General features: G+C 38.3%; 2 protein-coding genes across 19 annotated transcripts in view; one reads left to right on the top strand and one right to left on the bottom strand.

Moving 5' to 3' along the window:
- The window catches only part of LOC18442371 (splicing factor SF3a60 homolog), a 28,705-nt gene extending 16,700 nt beyond the window's left edge, over positions 1 to 12,005 (bottom strand). For 4 of the 9 annotated variants that reach the window (XR_016057859.1, XR_016057861.1, XM_006852590.4 and 1 more), the window contains exons 1-3: positions 11,632 to 12,005; positions 11,130 to 11,243; positions 8,396 to 8,497 (exon numbers count right to left, since the gene is read on the bottom strand). Coding sequence is in view for 3 of the 9 variants with exons in the window: in XM_006852590.4 (XP_006852652.1) it covers positions 8,396 to 8,497; positions 11,130 to 11,243; positions 11,632 to 11,805 (390 nt within the window). In the remaining 6 variants the exon portion in view is untranslated. Of the gene's footprint in view, positions 1 to 8,395; positions 8,498 to 9,028; positions 9,178 to 9,295; positions 9,407 to 9,552; positions 11,244 to 11,631 lie in introns of those variants that run through there. The other 5 variants (XR_016057862.1, XM_020672194.2, XM_088869843.1 and 2 more) reach the window with 4 other exon arrangements.
- Positions 12,006 to 19,689: 7,684 nt separating this feature from the next.
- On the top strand, positions 19,690 to 25,982 carry LOC18442370 (GDSL esterase/lipase At4g10955). 10 transcript variants are annotated; one of them, XM_088869815.1, is made up of 4 exons: positions 19,744 to 19,767; positions 22,739 to 22,806; positions 23,674 to 23,745; positions 24,745 to 25,982. In XM_088869815.1, exons 3-4 carry the CDS (start codon positions 23,681 to 23,683, stop codon positions 25,679 to 25,681), a joined length of 1,002 nt encoding a protein of 333 aa, XP_088725941.1. In that variant the 5' UTR covers positions 19,744 to 19,767; positions 22,739 to 22,806; positions 23,674 to 23,680; the 3' UTR covers positions 25,682 to 25,982. The 10 variants fall into 10 exon arrangements, with proteins under 10 accessions (XP_088725961.1, XP_088725941.1, XP_011626312.1 ...); XM_011628010.3 differs by lacking the exon at positions 19,744 to 19,767 and adding an exon at positions 20,240 to 20,505; XM_088869831.1 differs by lacking the exon at positions 19,744 to 19,767 and adding an exon at positions 20,241 to 20,505 and having other exon boundaries at positions 22,739 to 22,802.
- Positions 25,983 to 26,612: the final 630 nt, after the last annotated feature.

The raw sequence follows: 26,612 nt of genomic DNA, 5'->3' as shown, positions 1-26,612 counted from the left end.
ATCCCAATATTGATAGCAAGCAAGCAAGCAAATTGTGTTGCTAGTTGGCTATAAACAAAGAAAATCATCAGTTTGGTTGTTGTGTTGGTTTTTAAGGTTGGTATCGAGATCCCCAACAGTAGGAATCGAGATCCCTATGAGTGGAGTTCAACATCCCAAAAACAACATCAAGAGATCCGTTCCGAGAGCGACAAAATCGAGATCCTAGAAGGGATGGCCTACCAAAGTAGGAGATCATGGTAACTATCCATTAGAGCACTCCTTAGAATCACCCAGTAAACTAAATAGAAGGCTCTGATACCAAACTCAAATATCTTCATTCTTCTACTTCCATTGGAATACAAAGCTCCTCCAGAAACCAAATAACTCTACACATTGAGATCTCTTATTAACAAAGACCTCCTAGCAATGCTTATGAAATTAGTTATCCCCATTCTCCAAGCACCCGTCAGTGACCATTCCCTTATAATGATACTCTTGTAAATGGAAGAGAATGGTTCTCAGGCAGTTCACCAGCCAGCCAGCCCACTACTCAGCCATCATCACCACCAAGAGTCCTCCCACAGCGTGCCCACCAACCATCCCCCACCCTGTATGTTATCCTGGAATGAGATCCAAATGCCTTCAAGATATTTCTAACATGCCTTTACAACTCCACTCGATTACATGCATGTGTTTGTGCATGATTCTGTATAGGGTTTTAGCAATATATTGTACAAAGATGAACAAAAACCCTTTCATATAAACCACTATACTACTTTTCTTCACACCAAATATCTTATAAACCATTCTTCCCACTAAAACAATGTTGGATCCATTTTTTAATGATTTTTTTTTATAAAAGTTAACATTTGTATTGCTATAAGAGTTGGAGTACAAATTGGTTTAAATCCGAGAGTCCCCACTAGACAAGGCTCTCAGTAAAAAATAGGTCAGTCGCCCCTATACAAAAATGGCTTATAGATTTCTCCAATTACAATAGATTTACATTGAGATCACAAAAAATGGGCTTATAAGTTTGCCCCTTTACAAAAATATCTACTACTGCGTGTACCCTGTGTGGTCCAAAGCAAAAAACGAGATGGACCGGGTTTGGTCTTCAAATTGGGCCCTAGCCCCGTCCTTTGCCAAGAGATCGGCTAACTCGTTTGACGTCCTCGAGGTATGCATCCATAAGACGACCATATCCCTACAGATGTATGCGATCTCATCAAAAATCGAAGCGAGATACCATGGAGGAGTGGATCTCCCGGTTGCCCATGATATAATATTACGCACATCTCCCTCCACTATAAGGTATCGCCCCCAAGAATGATTAAAACTTTTGATGCCCACCAGAAGGGCATTTGCTTCGGCATACTAAGAATCTTGAAAGCCAAGATACTCATAGTAAGTTAACAATATTGTGCAGTGCTGGTCTCTAAAGACACCTCCCGCACCTACATGACCGAGGTTCCCCAGAGAGCAACCTTCGAAGTTAAGCTTTATAACTCCTTCTAGGGTGGTTGCCAGTTGTGAGATCTTTGCGTCTTCCGTGGACGGTGGTGCAGGATGTTTTCCCATTGGCTTAGGAAAGTATTTGCTGATAACCCCGAAAGATCCGCTGATTGGATGCCCAAAAAGTTACTAAGGACGTAACCTTGTGGAATAGTGTTGGACCTTGGGTGGACTATCCTGGAATTTCTCTCTTTACAGATAACCCAAACGATGGCCGCCACGACAACCTTCCAAAGAATTTGTCCAGGCTTCGACCAGTGAGAAGCAAGGTCCAAAGATAAAAGATCCCTGACTGTCAGAGGCATAACCCATTGGACCCCGAATAGCTGCAACATTTGACCCCAGAGATCGTGGGCCATGTTACAATGAATGAAGAGGTGAGGATTCGATTCTTCCTCGCATAGACACATGACACATCTGTCGAGAATAGGAATCCCTTTCTTTTGAAACTGATCCACTGTAAGAGCCCTTTGGAACCCCGCTATCCAGTTGAAAGTCTGCACTCTAAGAGGTGCCATTGTGGACCAAACCTTGGATACTACCGAAGGGGGATTAAGAGGGAAAGTGGGAGGTTGGATAAGTCCTTTGTAGAAAGAAGCCACAGAGAAATACCAGAGGGTACAAGAGACCATACCAACAAGTCCCTCCCTTGTGTTGAAATGAAAGAATTATGCAATGCTGCCGAAAGAGAGAGAAAGTGATTTGTTTCCTCATCAGAGAGGTTTCTTCTGAAAGAGGGGTTCCACACTCTTCGGCCTCTCGACACTACCATTTCCTCCGCAATAGTAGAATCTTTGTTAGAGATAATGGAGTAGAGGGAAGGAAAGAGATCCCTTAAGGGAATATGTTCAAGCCAAAGATCTGACCAGAAGCACACTCTTGTTCCCTCTCTTGGATGAAACCTAATAAAATTTCTGAACAGTGAGAGGGATGAGGTGAAGGACCTCCACGCTCCTAAGGCCTTGCTGAAAGATGTCTTCTCTGGCACCCAAGTGCCTTCGGAGATCTTATATTTATGGCGTAAGACCTGGGCCTAAAGGGAATCAATCTGAGTTGCGAGGCGCCACCACCATTTGCCTAAAAGGGCCAGATTATATTTTCTTAGGATCTTGATCCCTAAACCCCCATGCTGTTTGGGTAAACAGACTTTTTTCGCAAGAGATTAAATGGCATTTTGCTCTCTCTACCGGACCCGAACGGAAAAAATTCCTCATAAGTTGATCAAGCCGATTTGCCACTGAGGTTGGCATTTGGAACAGAGACATAAGTTAAACCGGGGCATTGGCCAAAGCTGCTTTGATCAAAGTGGTTCGGCCAACCTGGGAAAGGTATCTCCCTTTCAATCCCGCCAAACGACTATCAACCTTGTCTATCACATGTGACCAGTGTCTCTTTTTAGGTTTTCCCAGTCCCAGAGACAGGCCAAGGTAAGTTGTAGAAAGATCCTCAACTTTGCATTCCCAATTTGGGATAAGCTCCCTGATTTTAGTATTGGAGATTTCTACCCCCATCATTTTTTATTTTTCCATGTTGACTTTGAAACCTGTGGCCACTTAGAAACATTTGAGGTATAGCCTCAAGTTTTCAATTTCTTGTGAAGAGGAGTCTAGGAATACCAATGTGTCATCTGCATATTGCAAATGAGACCATGTAGGGCCTCGATGAGAGGTTTTGAAACCCGAAAGTAGGCCTGCCCGGTCAAGACGGGAAATAGATCAGCTAAAGACTTATGTTGTTATAGCAAAAAGAAAGGGGGAGAGAGGGTTCCCTTGGCGTAACCCCCTCAAGGAGGAGAAGAAACCTTTTGGGGTTCCGTTTATGAGGATCGAGAAGTGGGGATGAGAATAGCAGCCTCTCATCCATTTTCTCCAGCGTCCTCGGAACGCCATTCCTGCCATTGACTTGTCCAAAATGCACCAATCAACATGGTCATAGGCTTTCTCCCAATCTATCTTAAAGATGAGACCCAGCTGTTTAGACAAAAGCTTAGAATGAATACACTTGTGTGCTATTAAAGCTCCGTCTAGGATTTGTCTTTCTTTGATGAAGGCCGATTGAGACTGTGAGATGAGAAGGGGAAGGACCTGTTGTACTCTTGAGGCACCTTGGCCAGAATTTTGTAGGAGGAATTGAGCAGGCTAATAGGGCGAAAGTCCTTTAGCCCCTCAGCCCTTCAACCTTGGGGACCAAGGCAATGAAGGTGGCGTTGATAGCTTTGTGTAGGATTCCTCGGTGAAAGAATTCTTCGAAGAAGCTCATGAAGTCTGGGTAAAAAGTTCCCATTAAATTTTGAAAGGAGTTATGGGGAACCCATCCAGACCGGGGGCTTTGTCTTTGGCTAAGTCTTCTAAGGCTTTTTGGATTTCCTCTTCCAAGAAAGGTCGCCCAAGCCAAAGGGCCTGGGCTTCCGTATGAGAGAGAGAATCCAGGTCGTCCATTTTAGGTCTGGGGCACAACGGGGCAGCGTAGAGGGTCTAGAAGTAGTTAAGAATAGCAAATTCGATTTCTCCAGGCTGTACCAGATAGCAATTATTTGACTATCAAGTCGAAACGGTATAGTCTCTCCTGCGACAATATGCTATCCGGTGGAAGAACCATACATTATGATCCCATGTTTTTAGCCAATTAACTCTTGATCTATGAAACCAATACAATTCTTTTTTAAGAGTGGAGAAATATTCAAGCTTAGTTTGGATCCGCAGGTTTAATTTTGAATCAGTCAAAGGTCTGGACTCCTCAATACGGTTAAGGGTTTGAATGGAGTTGAGGAGGGAATACTTGATTTGAGAGTAATTCCCGGGCATGGATTACTCCAGGTCTTTAGAGAGGCTTTGAGAAGTTGAATTTAGTTTGGAGACTATAGCCTGCTCTTCCCGAAACCTGGCCTGAGAAGGAGTCCACCAGATAGGAATGAGGGTGGGAAGAGACTTTTCTTCAAGCCAAGCCAGTTCAAAGAGAAAGGGTTTCAGTCCTCTACTGATAGCTTGGGTGTCTAGAAGAATAGGACAGTGATCAGAGGTGGGTTTAGGCAAAGCCATGGCATGAGAGCCCGTGAATAGTCCCTCCCAGTTCAAAGATAGGAGGAACCTATCAAGTTTAGAGAGAGAAGGTTGAGGGGAGTGGTTGGACCAAGTAAAGCGGCTTCCTTGTAAAGAGATATCTAAGAGTTCATTTCGGAAAATAAAGTCTGAGAAATCCTTCATTCCCTGAGAGATGGTAGAATTTGAATTTCTCTCATGCGACCGTCTTATGATGTTGAAATCCCCTCCCAAACACCAAAGAGGGTGGGGTAAGGCAGCAACCTGGTCCAGTTCTGACTAGAGACGAGGTCAAAGAGCAGTTGAGCAAGGGCCATAGATGGCTGAAAATTTCCAACGTAAACTGTTGGAAATGCGTGAAAGAAGGTAACAGAGAATTCCCCTAAATGGGATGAGAGGAGGAGATGATCTGATGGGTTCCAGATCAACCGGATTCCCCCTGAAGCCCCACCCGCAGGAAGAGCAACCCATTGGCAAGGCCTTCTACCCCAGACCTGACAAATTTGAAGGAGGGTAGTTTGGTTTCAGTGAGGGCAAGAATTGTCGAAAGGTGTTTCGAGGTCAAGTCCTTGACTGCCGCCCTTTTGGACGAGTGTCCCAAACCTTTTATGTTCCAAGATACGGTCTTCATGATTTGGGAATAGAAGTTGTGGAAGAAGCTAATCTGGCAGACCTCCTCAGCGAGGGAGAGGAGGTAGAGGATGGGAGATTGGCTAAAGGGGAGCCATCGTAAGAGATAGATGAGAATAGATTCAGAAGCCCCCTTTGTCCTTTAATACTCACCTTTAGACGTCTCTTGGCGTCTGCAAGAAGGAAACGGTGCGCCGGTCCTTCAGAGCCTTCATGTTGGAGCCCATAATACAATAAATTTCCTTCATTCTCGTTGAATCTTTGTCACTCCCATCCCTGTCGACCCCCTCGGCGCTGTCCCTCACCGAAGGGGGAGAGATGGGCGTACCAGGATCCTCAGACGGCTCCATGGCTTGCTCGTTTCCATCCCCGTCGACCCCCTCGACATTGTCACTCACTGAAGGGGGAGAGATGGGCATACCAGAAACCTCGGGCGACTCCATGGCTTGCTTTGAGGGTGGGAGGGGTAGATGAGTGGAGGGGTAAAGGTCAAGGGGTAGGATAGGAAGGGATTCAGAGCAAGAGGGTCAAAGAGAGATGGAAGGGTTTACCGGGCTAAGGGAAACAGAGGGAGAGTGATTAGAAGACAAGGGGCAGGGTAGGCTTATAGAGGGAGCAGAGAGAGTAGGCAAAAGTGTGGAGGGAAGGCAGGACGTGACGAAATGAAGTGGCTTAGCCAAGGAAGGAAGAGGAGGATACGACATGCCCTGGGCCGGGATAAGAGAGGGAGGGGAAGAGGCAAGGTTGAGAACAGCTAGGTGATGGAAAGAGTACAAGCTTGGAGGGTAATAGGATTCAGGGACCGAAGAGGGGAAGTATGTAAGGAAGTGGTGTGACTGGGGGGGGGAAGCAGTATAAGGCCAAGGATAATGAAGGGCATAGTTAAAATGGAGGGTCCGGATTCTGCAAATATGGACAAGATGGGGAGTGCAGGAAAGATGAGGGGCAAGTAGAGAGGAGATGAGGTCTGGGTCGAGGGGGAGGAGTCCGTGGAGTGCACGGCAACTATACCATAAGGAAGCAGAGGTCTGTCCATAGACGAAGGAAGAGAGCAAAGAGCGGAAGGTTGGGGTTCAGTTACAGCCTCAACATCAAGTTGGAGAGATAGGAAAGTAAGAGAGAGGATGGGGAATGGGGGAGGAGAGGGGGAGATGGGGTCCAACAGGGTGTGATCCGGTAGAGGAGGTTGTGTTCAAAGAGGGACGGTAGGGGTGCAGAAGGGGCTTGGAGGGTGCCGTGGGGTAGGGAGAAGAAGATGCACCCACCGCGAGAGAGAGAACATAAGGCGGCAAAGAGGGAGAGGTAAAGAGAACTGGTCGGGTAGGATCTCGAGGGGAGGTAGGATGAAGCGTGTCATTGTCGAGTGGAAGAGAGAGAAGTGGGGGCACCTTAGGAGGTGACAAATGGGGGGAGGAGGTGAGAGCGTCAATTGTAAAGGAATCGGAGAGGAGGAAGAAAGCGGCGACGGCAGGGGCATTAATGAGGGAGGCGACATGTGGCCAACAAAGGGTGGCGCACGGAGAGATGAGGGAAGAGACGTGTGGATAGGAGAGGGCAACGCACAGAGAGACATGTAAACCGACTGGATCTGGTGGACATATGAAGTTAATGCTGAGGGCTGAGAAGTCAAAGGCACCGGCAGAGAGATCGAGGTAGGGGCCCGGCGCACAGGATTGAAGGGGCCGGGTCTGTCAAGGTGACCCGGCGAATCGAGGACATTGTCCACAAGTGGTTCTTTGCCGGGTCGATGTAAGGGGGTTGGAGCTTGGTCAAAGAAGAGCAAAAGCTGGATGACTGCCCACCTACTTCGGGTCTGGATCTCTTCAGGTGGAGGCACCTTCAGCCTACGAAACCGACTTAAAGACGTCCTTCCCATTTCCTGGCCTATCTGGAACGTCATGACGAGGCTACCAAATGGCGGACCGTGGTGGTTTGGAAGCCCTGTTATGGTTTGATGGAGCAGCGGGAGGACTGCCAGCGCCGCCTCCTAGGATGGCGGTGTTTGCACAAAACAGTGGTCCATGACTAAGACAAGGACTCTGTAGGCGGAGAGGGATACGCGTGATTGAAGTAGTGTTGAGAAGGAGGTGAAGCCACCGACCACAAAAGGGTTACCTGAAAGAAAAGATTGTCAACTTCCAGTCAGACACTAGGTGGGATGCGGCTGGTGTCCAACACCTCCAGAAGAAGACGCATGGAGCCGAGAGGGAGGGTCTCAAGAGATGTCCAATGGATCGAAACAAGGTTATCGCAAACTTCCGCCACTGTCCTGAAGGTGGAAGGGGACCACGCATGGAGAGGAACGTGGTCAAGGGTGAGCCAGATTCTCTGCTTCCTAAAGGACCCTTGAGCCGAGGATCAGACACGAAGGGTGCAGGATGCTCCTTTGAAGGCAGAGGATGGAGGCTCCTGTAAAACACGCAACGCGTAATCTAAGGACGGGAAGGAGAAGAGGAAGTGATCGCCAAAGATACGTCCGCAAGAGAGGTTTGATTCCCCCCATATGCGCTTGGCCCATCTCTCAATTCCCCTGACGTCATCGCGTCTGGGTTAAAAACTTGCCACCAGACACGCTGAGTTTTTGTTTAAGCTGGTTAGACTCCTCTGGTGGGGTTGAGATTATACTGGGGAGAAAGGGAGAAGGAATCGAATAGTGGGACTCCTCCCAGGCGGAGGTAATGACAAGCGGGGCAAAACCAACTTAATCACAATGCAATGTCAGGAACTTCAAATACCCTCAATTTGCATCTAGAAAATAGCCAGAACCTTCCATATGTAGTAAACCTCCAACCAAAGAAACCTATTGGTGCTCGTATACATCCCCAAATAACGATGTTGACTACAACAAAACTACAAGATGATTCAATAAAATTAATAGCCTGATTGTTCTAAATGAAGATATCAATTTCACCTTTGTAAATGAGAGAATCAACTAAAAGGATTAGTTATGGCTACATTTTACCAAAGATCTTGGCAATCCACATACAACTCAGAACCACAAGAAGTTTCTCAGGCATAAGGAACATAAATACCTACAGTATCCTTCGAGCATTTCTCATACATTGATGTTTTGCTTAAAAGAATCCAAACTAGAAACTACAATGCAAACAAATAAACGAAAAAAAAGACAGAAAGAAATATTATAAGGAGTTATCTCTCATAATGTACTACAAAACATTTTGTGGTATTAAAGAAGGAAAAAGTGACATGAAAAAAGGGAAGATGAAGACCTCGCCACTGAACTCAATATATGGTTCTTCTTTGAGTGATTCTTCATCATCCGGTGCCTCAACAACACGTGCAACTGGAAACTTCCTATGGTATTCACGTATCTGCAAAGAAATGTTAATCTTAGCATATTTCCCATAAAATGTGTTAAACAAAATAGTCTACCACTCTAAAATGAATAGAGCAAAAACATAAAGAATACTGATTCACAATGTGGGGAGTCCTTAGTCTAATATAGTTCCAATTTACATATCCCAGGTCTATATTATGAATCCATGTGCAAGGACCAAGAAGGAAATAGAACATAAAGAAATTTATGACAGCCATTATGCTGAGACCATTAAAGGCAATTCTTACGATTTTCTTGAACGCTTAGAGGTATCACTTATTCTATTTAAGTTAGACTGAGCCTCTAGAATTTATTATGGTTAAGTAAAGAAGAGTATACATATATTCTCTTCGAGTAACGGAGACTAAGCATCTATACTAACTTCTGCTCTCCTTATGTGGGTCGCACCAACATATCACAATAATCGAATTCTTTAAGATAATCCCACAAAATAAGGGATTTAAATCATCTTACGTCAATGCAATCAGACAATCCACAAAAGAAGGGATCATCCATCCGAGTTTACCTCTCTATACAATCTAAGACTCCCCCAAAAACGGATCCACAATCCTCTCTCGCTCGTTTGTACCCGTGCAATGCACGGGCTGCATACTATGGAATCCACATGTTGAGTTGCAATGGCAGACTCTAAGAGGCTGAACCCAATCCTCTTCTCTACAGAATCAGCATATAAGTAGAGTCATAAAGCAGCCCTTGATAGTAGATGATTCGCTTGACATTATAAAATGATTAAGGCAGTCATGGGCCCATGGAAGGTCCATGTATTACTCACAAGGTTAGTCGAAAAACACTGTCTCAATGAACATATCGGGTATCTTTCACTACATTTTTGGCTCTAAATGCAGCCTTAAGTGTGGATTTCATTTTTGCAAAAATATTTGTCCTGAGATAGAAACTTGTGTAAGAACCTTTTTCAACAGAATAACTATCAAATGCATCAAACTTCTAGTACTGATTACTTCATAAGCAATTGAAAAAACAGAAAATACTCTAAGTAAGTTGGTTTAGGTATCACTTGAATTTTTGAACCTTCAAATTGCTACAGTTGAGACAAGGTAGGACCTGACAAGTCTTCAAGTCTTGCAAGTCTCAAAGCTTCAGGCCCTGGCTGAATGACAAATCCATCACTTAGTGAACCTGATATGAAAAACAAAAGTTGTTTTTACTTTTTGGGCAGTCTTTTTGTTTGTTTTTTTCTGTTGATTAGTGGCAGTCCTTCATTTTTTCTTTCCTTGGTTTATGCTTTTTTTTTTTTGTTGAGGGGCAGCAGCAGATGGGGGGGTTCATTTTGGGAAAATGTCCCATACAAACCTGTGTCTACCACATAAAACTTGGAGAACTACACCATACACAATGTGTATGTGTATGTTACACAGTTAAATCATCCACTGGGCATTCTCAGTGACAGGGTGTGGAGAATAACTGCAGCTCCCAATGACAGGCATTCACTCAGTTATGATTAATGTCCACCACATCTTTTCAAGAACAAATGGGTAATGAAACAAACAATCCAGTTTGGGGAACAAAATCAAACAACACTTTATTATCCCCCATAACAAAAACACCAGAAAATGTGTCTTCTCTCATTTGGGGATTGAGAAAAGAATTCTACTTGGAATTACTTGTACTCATCAAATGGAATAAAAATAATGCCAACGTTCCAGGCTCATTGCACAAAAATTAGCATAAAATAGAAAAAATATCTCCTTTATAAACTAAAACAATACTGTTCTATTCATCAAATAAGACAAAACAGATACTTGCCTATCAAAATAAAATAAAATAACACAGATAATCTTAGCATGGTTCACTGGTTCCATAAAAGTAAGAGTAACGTGCATTGCTGTTTTCATAAACATATTTTGATAGTGATTTCAGGTACTCATATACCAAAAACTTGTGATATAAGTTAGATAATTATTAACAATAACAGACAAAAATATTTACATCTTCGCTTTCCAGTCAATAGGCCATTCAATTAATTAAGAGTTTAAAATAAAATATTAAAAAATCAACACCAGATGCACCAAAATCCAGATGCAAATCATCTCGTGTTCAATCAATATGCATGCTCAATAGCCACTAAAATGCTGACAAGAAATATTGAAAATAAAAATTAATGATGATTTCTCAAGAAAAGCCAAATTGATGTCATTGTCAATTTGTAGAACTAACAAAAATCCATTCAATGTGCACATACTCAAATATGTGAAAGTTTTGCAGAAAACAAACATCTATCATTTCTTTCACAATTAAAAAAATTGATGAATAAGCATTCAAAATGATAATCATCCCATCATTGACAGAAAAATCTTCCTGTGAGATTCTAACCCCTCATAATACAGACCCCTTTGGTGTTTTCGTGTGTGCACAATCAAATGCGTTGCAGTTCATCACAAAGAGAGATACTGGCCATGAACATTTCTTTACCAATAAAAGAAGGCTATTGAGCCAAAAGAAAAATAAAAAAAAAGTTCATCACAAAGAGAGATACTGGCCATTAACATTTCTTTACCAATAAAAGAAGTTTATTGAGCCAAAAGAAAAATGAAAAAGCCAACGGTTCTTTCATTAGTAGAAAGATTTTTGTTATTGTCATATATAACCTCTTTCAATCTGTCATAGAAGGAGCTGAACACATTCTGCCCACTTGCAGTTTGACCTCCAAGAGCAGCAATCTCATCTTTCCTAAGATTATCCTTGTCGTCGTAGAGCTCAATCTAGCGGGAGAGACAAGAAACATGCAAATTACAACTTTCCAGATAATGAAAAAAACCATACTGATGTAATTACAAAGAAAAGAATGAGGCCCTTATCTAATTTCCGAAGGTGAGGCCCCTATGGTTTATAACGCAAGAAACGCATAAACAGTTCGTCAAAAAAAGCAAGAAAATATCCATTCAAAATATAGGGAAGGAAACAAATAACTGCATCAAAACAAAAACGAAATGCTATTCAAAAATCGACACCTTTCATTTTGATTGATACTCGACAAAAGCACATCTCAACAATAAGAGATAGCAAATAAAAGGTATGATCTTCTAGAGGAAAAACATCATGTTAACAGATATGAGTTCATTCATAATTTCTAATGGAGAGAGAAATTACCAGTTCATCGGTAGTGTGAATAATGTTATCGACAAAACCACGAACTCGATGGTTCTGAAACAATCTCTCTCTGGTGGTCGATGGCTCATGCTGCAAGTCCTTAACAGCGAGGCGCTCAAGCCGCTCTATTTCCTCGTGAGCGCATCTAGTCCGTTCAAGCACAGTCGAAGACATCGTGATCTACTGGTTCAGCTCCGCTGCGTTGGGGAAAACGACCCCAATCCGTTAGGGTTTTGGAGTTAGGAGATGAGAGATAGAAGGGCTCTACACTTTATCTTAGTCAAAAGGCCTTAAAAGGTATTAAGCCGCGAACCAAGTAGAAGCAGAAATGCAGGACGTTCCAAGTTTTATTGGGCTTTCTTTGAAAATTGAGCATGGAACTTGGATTATTGGGCGTTCTAGGGCTTATCAGGGCGAGTGACGTGGTATAAATTCACCGGAGACTAAAACCTGAAAAAGCGTTCAAGAGAGAAATAAAAAAAAAAAATAGCGAAGAAAATCACAAGAAAAATAAATATCCTAAAAAAAATCATAATAAATAAAAATTGTGAAATAAATCACACGAAAATGAATATGTATCCAAGTCATCCGCTACCATCCATAAACACAAGAGGGAAAAAAATATCTACAAAGAGCCTCTCTCTCTCCACCATAAGTAAATGATCAATTTTTTTATTTCATAAAATTTAAATTCGCTTTATATGGTGCATGCCCTCTTCTTTTATACATTTAAATCACCATTTCACGTGACTCTCAAAAGATAGCCTCTATTGTATCTTCTTACTAAAAAACAATATAATAATTAACCAAAATAAATTTCTCCCTAGAATTTTACCATATTCCTCCATCTAACTTCCTGAAAGATAACCGTCACTCCCTGCTTCATCTTTTCCACCTACAGAACTCATTATTTTTTCTAGTTTTAATCCAACCCAAACTAATCCATATTCATTCATTTCTTACATATATTTTGACATATTTCACCTTTTCTAAGATAGAGTATATGCATATTCTTATTTCAGGGGAATTATCTATCAAAGTTTATTATTTTAGACTCGTCATTATGTTTTTAACTAGAAAAAATGAATATAAAGTTTGTACAAGCTAAACTGGTAAAATTTGACTTCTAAGTATCTTTAAATCCCTTTGAAGATGCAATAATAACTTCATCCAAGGTTTTGATGGAATAACATACATTGTCAAAGGTTTACTGTATCGAATTGAATTCAAAGTATTGGTAGGTGCTAGAACAAATGAACCTGAGTTATCGATTAATCTTTTCATTAAAGGTTTGCAAATGCTTATTACGAGATAGTCTTAGCAGTTTCACTTGCTACTTTTTAGTACTGTTTAATTTCCCGATACCAAGTAATACTAGTTCTTCTATGAAGTTCATCTAGAAGTATTGTGAGAAATCCAATCATATGAGTACATGCTACTGCAAGCTTCAAAAGATGACAAACCTTTCTAGTTGCATAGCTTTATATCTCTAATAAATGCTAGATTTCCTATTAACGATTGTGATCCGGCCAAGATCACTCGGTCAAGACCTCTCAGATTGAGTACCTTGGCCGAACCGAGATCCAGAACAATAAGAACAACAAACATAAAAAAATGTGTTCTTAATTAGTTATTATATGTGAAGATTTTTTTCAAGTATTAACTTATTCAGAAAGAAAAATTCAATAATGACCAAAGGGGCTTTAAGAATGTATTACATTAATTATGATTTTTTTCATGTATTAAATTAATTATGATTTTTTTAGGAATATCATAATATTTTTTAATTATAAAATATTGAAATATATATTTATTTTTATTATATTTTTATTAATATTATTGTAGTAATTCATATATTACCATTTTCATACTTGAATTTTCATATTATGAAAATTAATTTTTAAGTAGTGAAGTAAAGATATTTGTGAGGTTTGAAGAAGAGGAACTTACCATTGGTCTCCTTGTTCCAAGTTAAGGTTAAAATTAATAGCAAACCTATGAATCCTTTAACTCTTTTCAAATGGATCTTGAACTCTATAGGTTTTTTTTTGAGGATGATCTTGAAAAAGTTTGAAAGTTGAACTTAAAATGGTATTTGGAATAAATCATTTATAGTGAGCATCTATGAAGGCCTATTAACATTGAAAGCATGGCCTAATCACACATAAATAAAGTATGTAACATAAAAAGGTATCTTCTACCCAATGAAATGCCAAATGAATGTTATTTTTTAATATTTACTTCAAAATATAAAAAATTTATGACCATACTTTTAAAAACTCAAATTCTTTAAAACTACATATGATGTCAAATATAGTTATATATTAAAAATTATAATTTTAAAAAATATTTAATAAACAAATTTAACCTGAGGATGTCTTTAGTAGTTATAATATATTAATAATAAATTAATAACAAAAGAATTCTGATTTTTTCATGAACATCATAATTATATATTTCTAATTATAAATATTCCAATATGTATTTATTTTTATTATAGAATATGTAACATATAATATAATATTTAAGTAAGATGTCTTTGTGATTCGCGGACCTCAATATTTCAAATTAACTTAAATGAATTGTAAAATTTTGAGTTCGACATGACCAATCCAAAAAATCATGGATAGCTCGACTCCACCTATTTTGGTATAATGCCATTATCCATGTTTTTGGAAGAACCTTAGAAGAATGAAGCAAATAAATTGCATAGGAAGTTATTGAAAAACTCCCCAATGGTTTTGCCACAACAGTGGGTTAAAGGGGTTAATAGACATGTTATGTGAAGTGTGGCCTCTAGTTCAATGTCTGATCATGATAATTATTTTGCATCCATTCCAACACCTATGGGTTAGTTGAAACCTGTAGCGTTCATCCTAATGTGATTCTATGATTGGCTCAATGAGATTGTTTGAAGCACTTCATGTAAATCCAACTCTGCATTATGGAAATTATATGGTCACTCAACACAATTTTAACTTCTTTTATATGTACACAGGGCGAATGTACGTAGGCGGGCGCACAGGGCGAATGTACCTGGGCGGGCGCCCAGGCGGGTTAGGCGAGGGCTCAGGAACGTAAGGTATTTCTCGTTTTTTTAAAACTACGGACACCCAAGGTTCTGAGCACCTGCCTAGGCCTTGGGCACTAGGTGGCAGGCAAGCCGCCTAGAGTGTTTTTGAAACCTTGTATTCATGACAACCATGAACAGTTGAAGGATGGAGCCAGGAAGCCAGTCTATTGCCACTGGATGGAGCCAGGAAGCTAGTCTATTGCCACTGGAGACCAATAAAAAGGGGACAGGAAAAGGGAGCCAGAAAGCTATATTTTGGAACCATTTACTAGATTATTTTATAAATTAATAACTTAGAACATTCTTATGACCATTGAAGTGTACTAGGCACACCAGGAGGATCATTAGGCGCGCTTGCATTATTATGTATTGCGTCCGTTGCCTGTATGAGATAAGACATTTGGTTCACATTTGACCGGACAGGTTTATAGAAATGGATTTGTAACTCAGTCAGGTGATGGAAGGCCATTACGCCGGCTAAATGCCTCCTTTGCTACGGCCAGATCTACGGGTGTAACAGCTGCTATCTATACCTCGGCCTTCGCTATTGATTGCTATGCAATCAGAGGGTTCCATTCTTTGCCTCTGTTAGTGGCTTGATGACTAACTGGTTTTTTCTCAATGATAATGGATGAATCAAAGACAAGGGCCCCGTCCACTGGCACCCGATCCAATGAATCAATGGATTACGGATTAACTAAAATGACTATATGCCTGGCAAGCCGCTTAGCGTTTTTTGAAACCTCGCATTCATGACAACCATGAACCATTGAAGGATGGAGCCAGGAAGCTAGTCAATGGCCACTGGAGACCAATGAAAAGGGAACATGAAAAGTCTATTGCCACTGGAGACCAATGAAAAGGGAACATGAAAAGGGAGCCAGAGAGCTATATTTTGGAACCATTTACTAGATTATTTTATAAACTAGGACCTTAGAACATTCTTATGATCAATGAAGTGTACTGGGTACACCAGGAGGATCATTAGGCGCGCTTGCATTATTATGTATTGCGCCCTTTCCTTCAATTGACTATCGACCCCCCTTCCACCGCTATATTATTCTGCTTTATTTTGTCTCTATTGTATTCTACTCTTTGCTTCCTCTCTCCACTTCCTCGTTGTACCTGATTCGCAAACTTGGACCTACTATTCTACTCATTGCTTTCCAAAATATTCTGCCTCTTACTCTTCTCTACTTGTCCCGTGCTTTGAATTTTACTCAAAGCTGCAAAGAGAGCCACGCTCCACTCCTAGTGCTACAGAAACCGAATTTGTAGAAAAATCTACTTAAATTCCAGTGTATTCTTAATTAACCCCAAGGCTTTGTAAAGATAACTCATCTCAGTAATTTAACTTGTTAGCTACACCCGAATGGTGCCAAGAAGCAAAAGCCTGGAATACTAGAGTGGTATTCACTGTGCATTATACCATGTTGGGAGATGACATAATGAAGACTACCAGGTAGAGAATTATTGATTGAATGGAGTAGAAATGGTTCTTCAAATGATAACATATCATGGGGTGTCATCAAATGGCAGACGTAATACTTTTTTTTAACTTTTTCTGTTGGCCAAAGGGATGTTTACTTGAGATCAACCATGATATAGATTTCATATATTCTTTTTTCTTTTTCCATAAAGATCTTGATCTTGAAATTAGCGAGGTCATTCACTACTGTATTTATTAAAAGAACTAGACATCCAATATCCAATTGCAGATTGCAGGACCTTGGTTTGCTTACTATTTTTTTTTTTTTATGCATTTAAAAGCCCCTTTGGATACAAAATCTCAGTTAATTTCATAAGAAAGCAACACATTGAAAAATATCACGCAAACTACCAATTCAACACTTTCAAAAAATTAGTGCTCACTCGATTAAAACTGATTCTACATGGTTATAATTTTATGTTTCCATTTTTGTGGCAGGAGCATGTTAGTATCTGATGGGTATGTCCAAACATAGGTTGGAAGGACAACAAAATGCATGTTGGACTCGTAAAATCGCATTGAATGATTATGATGTGGTCCGTTTTTCTGGGATTCTTATTCTTATCATTCATGGTAGGTAGGGTACCCGAAATCTCAACAATTTGCTAGCATTCATCTAGTACTGTCCAATTTTTTTATTATAAATGATTCATATCAAATTAGATGAGAAAAATCTAAATGTTTGATAAATTGGTAGAAGTAATTATAAAACATTCATATCAAATTAGATATAGTATTAGATGAGAAAAATCTAAATTTTTGATAAATTAATAGAGGCATTAGTCCTGCTCGCACCAAATTGATCTTATAAACAAGGGTACATGAATTTATATATCGCGTTAATTTCTCGAGTGGTTTGATTTTATGGTAGGCTTAATGTTATTGGTCAAACGAAGCTTAATGTTATTGGTCAAACGAAGCACGCAAGCAGGCTTATCCTTCTACAATTATGTTAGGATTACATTTCACTCTCTCCAAGAAAAGGATTTGGTTTCTGAGTGATTCATTCTTTTTGTAAGCTCTCGAAGTGTTCTTAAGAATTTGAGTTCGAAGCCTGTTTTTCGTTTGAAAAAACTATTTGATAGGTGAGCGTGAAGATTTCTAAGGAGTTTGAAGCGTGTTTTTGTCTGATAGATGAGCATGGGTTTTGGTCATTTGGATCCCACCCTTTCAGTCGGAGAAAACCCTTTCTTTTTAGGAAAATTATCGTTAATATATTTTAATTTTTAAAAAATCGTAAAAAAATCCCAACTTTTCAAAACGTAGCCCACAATCTTTTTCCCAATTTTCGGCATTTTCTGTACCAAAATACTTTTTATAGTATGCCTTTCTATCATAATGCATTGTGACCATTACGGTAATTAAAATACCATTGTAAATAGAGATAGAATCACAATACTTCCAGTACCATAATAACAGAAACATGTAATGCATTGCGACCGTTACGGTAATTAAAATAATGTTGTAAATAGAGATAGGATTACAGTACTTCCAACTGTAATAACATAAACATATATTACGGGACTTTAATTACCGTACCTTAATAACATAGAGTATTACGGTCATTAAAATACCGTAATACTTTAAAGTAGTATTATAGTAATTTAAGTACCGTAATATTGCCCAACTCAACATGAAAGATTTTTTACTCTCTTGAGCCTACTTTTTATTTACTCACTCGACAAAAATCTACACTATCAGTAATTTTTCAAATCTCAAACTTTTAAGATATAATCTCTGAATTTTTATATGGGTCTTAAAATTTTATAATGAAAACACTCTTAAATATGTGTTTTTGAGCGAGGGAGTCGATTCACATCGTGCTCCAATGGGAACATATATTTTTTGAAAAGGGTAACCTTAATATTAGCATTGGTTTGAAGCTTTTAAAGTATCACGGTAAAGCTTTGGTTTTAAAGCTTTTACAATAATACCAGTAATATTTTAAACACTTCAAACCAAAGTTAATAGTAAGGCTACAATTTTCAAAAAATATATATTCCCATGGGAGCATGATGTGAATCTACTCCCTCGCTCAAAAACACCTATTTAAGCATGTTTTCGTTCTAAAAATTTTAAGAACCATATAAAAATTAGGTAGAGATTATATCCTAAAAATTTGAGATTTAAAAAATTACAGCTAGCATGGATTTTTGTCGAAAAAGTAAATAAATAGAAGGCTCGAAAGAGTAAAGTTGAGTTGGGCAATATTACTGTACTTAAATTACCGTAATACTACTTTAAAGTATTACAATATGTTAATTACTGTAATAATCTATGTTATTACTGTAATTAAAGTACCGTAATAGATGTTTATGTTATTACAGTACTGGAAGTACCGTAATTCTATTTATATTTACAATGGTATTTTAAATATTGTAATGGTCGCAATGCATTGCGGTAGAAAGACTACCGTAAATGGTATTTTCATTTCTAAAATGGCAAAAATTGGGAAAAATGGCGTAGGCAACGTCTTGAGAAGTTTGGGTTTTTTTTTTTTTGCTATTTTCTTAAAATTAAGGTATATTAGAGATAATTTCTTTTATTTTTAAGAATCATATACACATACTATTTATATACTGATGAGTCTTATGAGACTTCTAATGAAGTTGAAAAGAGGATCTATGAGATTGTGTTGCTGGTGATCCGCATGTTGAAGATATGATGCACCGATTTTATGGAGAAGAATTACGAAATGAGGTTGTGATTGTCAGATTGGCCTAGATTCAATTTGGACCGATTTCATCACTTTCATATATATATATATATATATATATATATATATATATATATATATATATATATATATATATATATATATATATAGTAATGATCTTACAAGACCCTCCCATATCCATGTGTGTAAGACCCAAATGATCATCATTAAATTTGGCACAAATATCTAAAAAAGTTATCACATGGATGTGAAACTTGTTTTTCTAGACACATGAGTGTGGGAGGGTCTCAACAAGGTCATTTCTTTTACATATATATATATATATATATATATATATATATATATATATATATGAATCCTGTCAACCCATGAAATCAGGCCCAATTTAATTGTCACATCAGGCCCAATTTAATTGTCACATTGCCATTTCGTACTTAAATTTTTATTTTTTTTATATAAATTCAAATTACTTAAAATTTTGAACTTTTATTCTTTAAAAATAAGAGAATATAATAAAATTTTAAAAAAATAATACCCCTTGAGTGATTTTTAACGTTTTCAATTTTACCCTTTCTTCCGCACCCCTTAACTTTGGCTTATAGAAATGCGATGATTTCATGGAACGGTTTAATCATAGTATTCTTTCATCTGTGGCGCCATGATTAGTAAACAATTTTCTAATTTTTGAAATCCCATGAAGACCCATAAATACCCCACAAATGGCCCACTAATTTATTTATCGGAGCCCATTTTACTGGGCTCTCGGTTTGTGTATGCGCGGGAGTAGGGTTTATTCGGCCTTCCTCCACCTTACTTCCTCTGCAAATTTTCTGATCAGATCACGAGCAGTTAGTTATCCTTCTGATTGTGGAGTATCAAATATCTGAATTTTCACAGTTACTTCACATTCTTCTTCTACAATGCTAAATCTAAGAATACTTTCTTGGAGAGAAATCTCTGAAGAAAAACTCCTTTTATGGAGGATTTACGCTCTTGTATCACTGCAACGAACCATATATTTGAAATGTGGCAATGGACGGTTCGGATTTGTGATGGATCATGTTGGTTCCTGTGAAACGTCATTGACTTCGTTAAAGCGACTGGATATTTAATTGATTTCTAATGATCCAAAGGAAAAATATTTATTAATTAGTGAAGAGAAACTATTTTCATGGGCTTTTTTTCAACCCAACAAAGCTTCTATTTCCAAATTTTCAGATGCGAAAGACTGGGTACCCAACAAAGTTTCGACTGGGTATTTTGGCATTTGCTTGGGCACCTGATTGCAAATGGAAAATTTTGGAATGGATTATTTTCTATTAAGGAAATTAAAAAATGATTATATTAATAACTAAATGGAGAATGGACTTGGACGTTGATCTATTCCTAACCCTGAACTACCAAAAAATATTCACTTTTTTTTTTCTGGGAAGTTTAGTATAATTAGCGTCGGATCTGCTCTTTTAATTGTTATCAAGTCCCATCGAGACCGTCGGTTTAGTTTAATATCGGAAATAATCTGTTACTTTAATATCGGAAAAAGCGTTTACTTGACTTTTGTGGTGGTCTTCTCCGTCGATGAATTTTCTTCCCTTTTTGGACTCTTCATTGTTAATTTATTTACGGTTTTTTAAGGTTGGTGTTCGATTCCCTTTTAAATTAATCTTGAAGCAAACTTTATTTGGGGGAGAATGAAATGATATATAAAAACACTTACTTTGGTTCATATTTGTCCCTCTATGAATATGCTTGAATCTTTTGCAAGGGCTGTTCTGGTTCTGGGTGTCTAGTGTGGTAATGCTCAGTGTGTGAAGAAGTAACATTATTAGTATTTATTGTATGTTTTTAGTTAGTTTTCTAATTGCCTGTACTTCATGATCCTGTTTTGATTTTTTATGTGAATTCTGTGAGTTCCAAAATTTCCACAGACGTATTTTACTTGATTTAACATTTCGCAATGGTTAATCCGTAATATTCTGAGTGGAGATTGCGATTTATGAAAATTTTTATGGCTATAAGGAGTGGAGTTTCTTAATTAAAAATGTTCTGAGGGTTTATGCATGTTCGTGTTCATCTGGGGCTTTGTTATTTAAGCATTTTTGAGAGCCTTAATTGTAGTTTTTTGTGTTGGTCTTGAAATTAAATTTTAAATGTTGGCAATATGCGCTTTTACGATCTTGCACTGGCAGTTTCCTTATCAAAGCATCGGAGTCATTCAGAGTTGTAAACCATTTGCGGATTAGTTTTTCTTATTCTTTTTTAATATGTAATCATTGTAGATTAGTTGTTTAATATATGATATTTTAAACTTTATTTTTTTATTTATTATATTTTTGTGGGGATCTTTTAGAGTAATGTATAAGCGATCTTTAAGGGTTATGAAATTTCAATGTCATATATGTATCGAGGTCTTTTAATTTTTATTTACAGATTGTAATTTTATGTTTTAGTTTTTACAAGCCAACTTTCCTTTTTATGTTTTTTAAGTATTTTTTTACCGTTCTTGTATACTCTGGGTGTATTTTTTGAAGGAAAAACTGTTTCAGATCCTCTAAGCCATTTTTCCCTTTTTTTCTTTTATGTTTGGGTAGCAACGTTGCTTGTTATAAACCTGATCAATGGAGATTTCAAGCATAACATGTTTCCTTCATAGCAGGGAACTTCTGTTTATTGGTATTTGTCCCTTTTTTCTTTTTAACTTTTTATCTAGTTCTTGATCTCATTGATTACGTCATGCTTTTATTGTGGTATTGGTTCATGGAATATTCAGGTACTCACCAGTTCATTTAATCACCGATTAGTTTGTATAGGCATCTGAAAGGTGTTCTTCTCTTACAATTTATTGAGCTGGAATTATTACTGAACTTCCCATATTGTACTCTTGCCATCCTTCTACTGGCAGTTCACAAGAGCTAAACTTAGTAGTACTAGTTGTTGGCTCCTATCCTTCTGAGATTTGATACCCCAGGTTTGACTTCTCAAATGGCACATTCTTTTTTCTTTTCTTTTTGTTTTTATTTAATTAACTTGAGACCTGATGAGAATGGAATCCTAGATGTCACTTTGTGTCACCCTCCACCTGAACAGCTCTTCCTAGAGCCCGTACCCTCCTCGTTCATATGCCTTTCCAATTCTCTCTCTCATAAACTCTCCATTTAATCATTGAGGTAAACATTAGAGTTAGTGGTACTCTAGTAGGATAGCTGAAGAACTGCTGAAGTGACTTGGCATCCTTGCATTTTCTTGAATATATATAAGCAAGCACTTTTGTGTGTAATGGACCACTATATCTCTGAAATCCTCTATCAACTTCTGAAAATCAAGTTTATTTCCCACATTTGCATATCTCCCCATTTTGTATCAAATCAACTGCTATGACCGTGGCTGGTTGCCTGTTTCTTGCCTGTGTCAGACAGTCTGAGGGCTTCCATGTCATAGTTCTTAGGCAGTATCTCTTAGGGAGAAATGTTTGGGTATCTTACCCTCTTGTATTCATCCTCTAGTTATGGTAACGTGGAGTTGGAGACCGACATTTTAATTGAATATCATGCTTATGTCAATCGTCTATGATTTTCTCGAAATGACCACTATTTAGGCTCCCCTGGTTTTCTATAAGTGACCCATATAAAAGATTGCTATATATTTATCAAGTTTCTATCTTTGTGGTTTTGTTATTGGAGATATGCATCATGGCGAGTGATATGAGATAAAAGGAGTCTTCAGATTAGTTTGGTTGATGAAGTCATCATTCTGATTTCCCTTAATGTGTATGAGTGAGGCCACTTTGGTTTGATTATTGTCACATGTTTTGTACTCGAGTTAACCACTGAAATAATACTAATTGTATTTCTGTGTCCAACATCTGTAGGAGTTTGAATGAATCCCAAAGGGAGTCTTGCCTGAGATACAGAGTTGTCATCTAGGACGCTGTGGTTGGTGGGTTTGCTTTCTTTTATTTTTAATAAACGCTAGGAAAAACTGCTCTTTAGGGAAACCTAAAGCAATTCATTTGACTAACAGACTCCTTCATATCATAGAGTGGTGCTAGGGGCCCTTGTGGCTGTACCTGTTAAAGTGGACATGTACACATAATTGTATCATTTCTTCTTCCTTGGGTTTTTAGTGGAAACGATGGAAATCAAAGTGGAAATGGTCACAACACTGCTTTTTATATGGCTACCAGAAAGTTGCACATCATTTAAAACATGGCTACACTTGCTTCTTGTGACCGCATTTAGAATTTGTTCCTATCATAGCTATCTTGATAGTTGGGAAATTCTCCCAAAAAACCAAACAAGAAAGAAAATAATCTGGGCATTTTTAATTGATGTATGGAGTCTGTGTATTAATATAGGGGTGCAGTTGTATACGGATGCATCCGTAGCTGTAGAGGTAAGGTGCACCTTCTAATTTTATCATGGTATATAATTTTGATGTAAAATGTTCTTAGGATTATCTCAAAATCTATTTTTTTATCTAATTATAAAATTTTAAATTTAAAAAATGGTTAAAATCAAGTAGATCTATAAACATATGAAAATCTTGAAAGTGGACGGTGTAGATAATATGTTGTAAAATGCATTATTTCTGAGACTTCAAATCTTTTTATTTTTCATGGTCATACATCTCGATGTCGAGATGATCAATCAAAGGGTTTTTCAACATTAAAACTACCTTTTGCGATGGATTTTTGAGGTGCATCCATGTAGTTCTACATTATAAGGTTGCATCCTTATATAAACTTTTTCCTTAATATAGATGGCTTATTTTTTCAGTTTTATCTTCAAATGTTATGCATTGCAGAGTTGTAATGGCCAGTGAGCAGGAGCAGTTTGGCCTATGTGGACCTAAACATCTGACAGCATACATTGACTGGTCAGGGGCTCGTCTTATTACCATTCTGTATTTCCTGTTATCAGTGCTTCTTTTTACTCTTTTTTCATCTGGTTTACAATATATTAGAAGAAAATGCTGACTGAATTCAGATATTAGAAGAAAATACTGACACTGAATAAAATATGTTAAAACTTTTGAGGTTTTTTATCTGGTTACATGATATTAGAAAACAGTTGCTAACACTTTCAACAATACGTGCATTTAAATGCCCTTCTAATGCCGTTATAAATTTTGGTGGGCGAATCTAGTGACCTCCTTTGAATGATTTCCTATTGGGGCCCTTTCTCTGTTTTATTTGACTAAAGTGGAACCAAACCAAAGACCAAAGTGCATGTTGCTCCTTGACCTCCGAGCCCAGAGACTGAACCCAAAATTGAGACTCTATTTGAGAGTTGGTTCCCTGCAAGTATTCATGCAACCACAAAATTACTAATCTTCCTTTGATTGGGTTCCTTAATCCAGATTCCAAGGGAAAATGAACTTTAAAGATTTAAATGTGAGTGAGTTGGGCTACTTAAAGATATGCTGGGGATCATCTGTACAAATCAAGGTTTTAAGAACCATTTATGGATTGAGAGTCGTGCAATTATGATAACCATTATATCGTATGTTCGGCAGTTGTTTTCAAATATTGCACATTGTTTGGCTATGTTTTCTTAAACCGTCAATGCCTGTTGTAATTTATTTATTTCATTTTGAAATATATGTGTGTTCGGCAGTTGTTTTCAAATATCGCACATTGTTTGGCTATGTTTTCTTAAACTGTCAATGTCTGTTGTAATTTATTTATTTTATTTTGAAATATATGTGCCTTCTCTCTTGCTTGTTTCTATTTAAGGCCATGATTGCCCCACTTTTGCAAGTTTAGAATCTGTGTGCTTGTAAAGTACCCTTCTTATGCCCAGTTCAGAACACATATTTGTTGAGTAGGCGTGAAAAGCAATCAAGTTTATTTGTAAACATGCAATATCTATTCAGGAGCAACCCTGACCACCGTCGATCTGTCGCTGCTAGCCTAGTCAAAGGTGTATACATTCTTCAAAGAGACCGCCAGCAAAATCGATCAGGCCACGAAGCCCTTGCTCCCCAATGGTGGACCTCCCTTGGCTTCGATCTCCTCCGTTTCCTAATAGATGATGCCGATTCCTCAATCTTTGGTGCCATTTATGTTAGAAAATACAAAGAGAATAATGCTCCAAACATCGTCGTAGCCTTTCGTGGAACAATACCTCAAGGTGAATCTTTCCAGCGTGACTTCAAACTCAACCTTGAGATCTTAAAAAATGAACTTCACCGTACATCTCGATTTGAACATTCGATCCAAGTCGTTCGATCCTTGGTGTGCCATGATCAGAGCCTTTGGCTTGCTGGTCACTCTCTTGGTTCTGCACTGGCCATGCTTGTGGGGAGAACCATGGTTGAATCCGGTTTGTTCCTCGAGACTTATTTATTCAATCCACCATTTTCCTCAATCCCCATTGATAGGATAAAAAATAGGAGGGTTAGAGAGGGGCTCATGATAGCGAGCAGCTTTGTTACAGCTGGGCTAGCTGTTGTTCTGAAGAAGAAATCTGGTGGGGCTAAGCATGCATTTCTAGCCCTTGAAAAGTGGTTCCCCAACTTATTTGTTAACCCTAACGACCCTATATGCTCAGCTTACATTGGTTATTTTGAGCACCGAAGAAAAATGGAGGAGATTGGGGCCTCAAAGATAGAGAGGCTAGCAACACAGAATTCGATTGGGGATCTTGTGTCGGGTGCGTTTGGGAGAGAATCTAAGCCATCACATTTGGTCCCTAGTGCGAATCTGACTGTTAATTTGGACCATTCCAAGGATTTCAAGTCGGCCCATGGGATACAACAGTGGTGGCAGCCGGACCTCAGGTTTGAGTGTACATGTCACAAACATAAGTGATATATGGTTTGGCTTGGCCATAAATTTAATGAAGCCAAAGGCAGCTTAGAAAACAGCTGATATTCCCTTAGTTTGTGATTCTTATTCTGTTTGCTTTATCATTAGTTTTCGACAGATCACCTGAGGTTTCTTTTTAAATAGGGCACCCTTGTGCTTGCTTCTTGTTCTTCCCCCTTGTTTTTATAGGTTTGCGAACTCTCCATAAGCCCCAGAGTATCCATAGAGGCCCTGCAAATATTATTAATTCAGCTGTATTACTCTTTGAGGATGTGGGCTTAAGAGCAAGGACTATTTCCAGGTCTATGAACAACGAGTGAAGCTGGACTGTATAATGTTTGCATCCAGTCGGTATTGCACCCGGTTTCTATGCAGCCAGCCCGCATATTGTAGAAATGTGGGGTTGGCAATAAAAATATTTTTTAAATATAATTTATCCTAATTTTTAGGGAACATATAATCTTTAACATGAAGATCAAGAATATGAAAAATAAATAAAAGATTGAAAATTAGAAAGAATAATTTTATTAAGAAAACATTTGGACCATTAGTTACTTGTTTTTAGATGGACCACCTATTTGCAATGTTTTATACCGCTGGACTGTATATTGTAGAAACACAGTCCAGCCCGTATGAAACAATTTTCCTTCAGTATTTCTGAAGCGAGTCGATACAGTGACCATTATTCATCCTGTGAATAATTTCAAGAAAATAAGAAAATATATTACTTTTTGGAGTTCTTAAAACCCTGGCACTAGATCTGGTTTTTCATGAAATTGATGGTCAAGAGTTGGTGTGGAAGGGAAGATTAATTTGTAGCATTTTTGAGCTCCAATGTTTTAATCACATTTTCCATGGTCATCTGATGCCCGGTAATGCATTAGAAGACTTCCTTGGATGGGAAAGTCCGGAAGATGTCACACAATTACTCTCT

The sequence above is a fragment of the Amborella trichopoda genome, chromosome 1, assembly GCF_054954075.1.
Source record: "Amborella trichopoda isolate Santa Cruz 75 chromosome 1, AtrichopodaSantaCruz75HAP2 v2.0, whole genome shotgun sequence".
Lineage (NCBI taxonomy): Eukaryota > Viridiplantae > Streptophyta > Magnoliopsida > Amborellales > Amborellaceae > Amborella > Amborella trichopoda.
The sequence above is the reverse complement of the archived record's forward strand: the minus strand, read 5'-3'. Positions and strand labels throughout refer to the sequence as shown.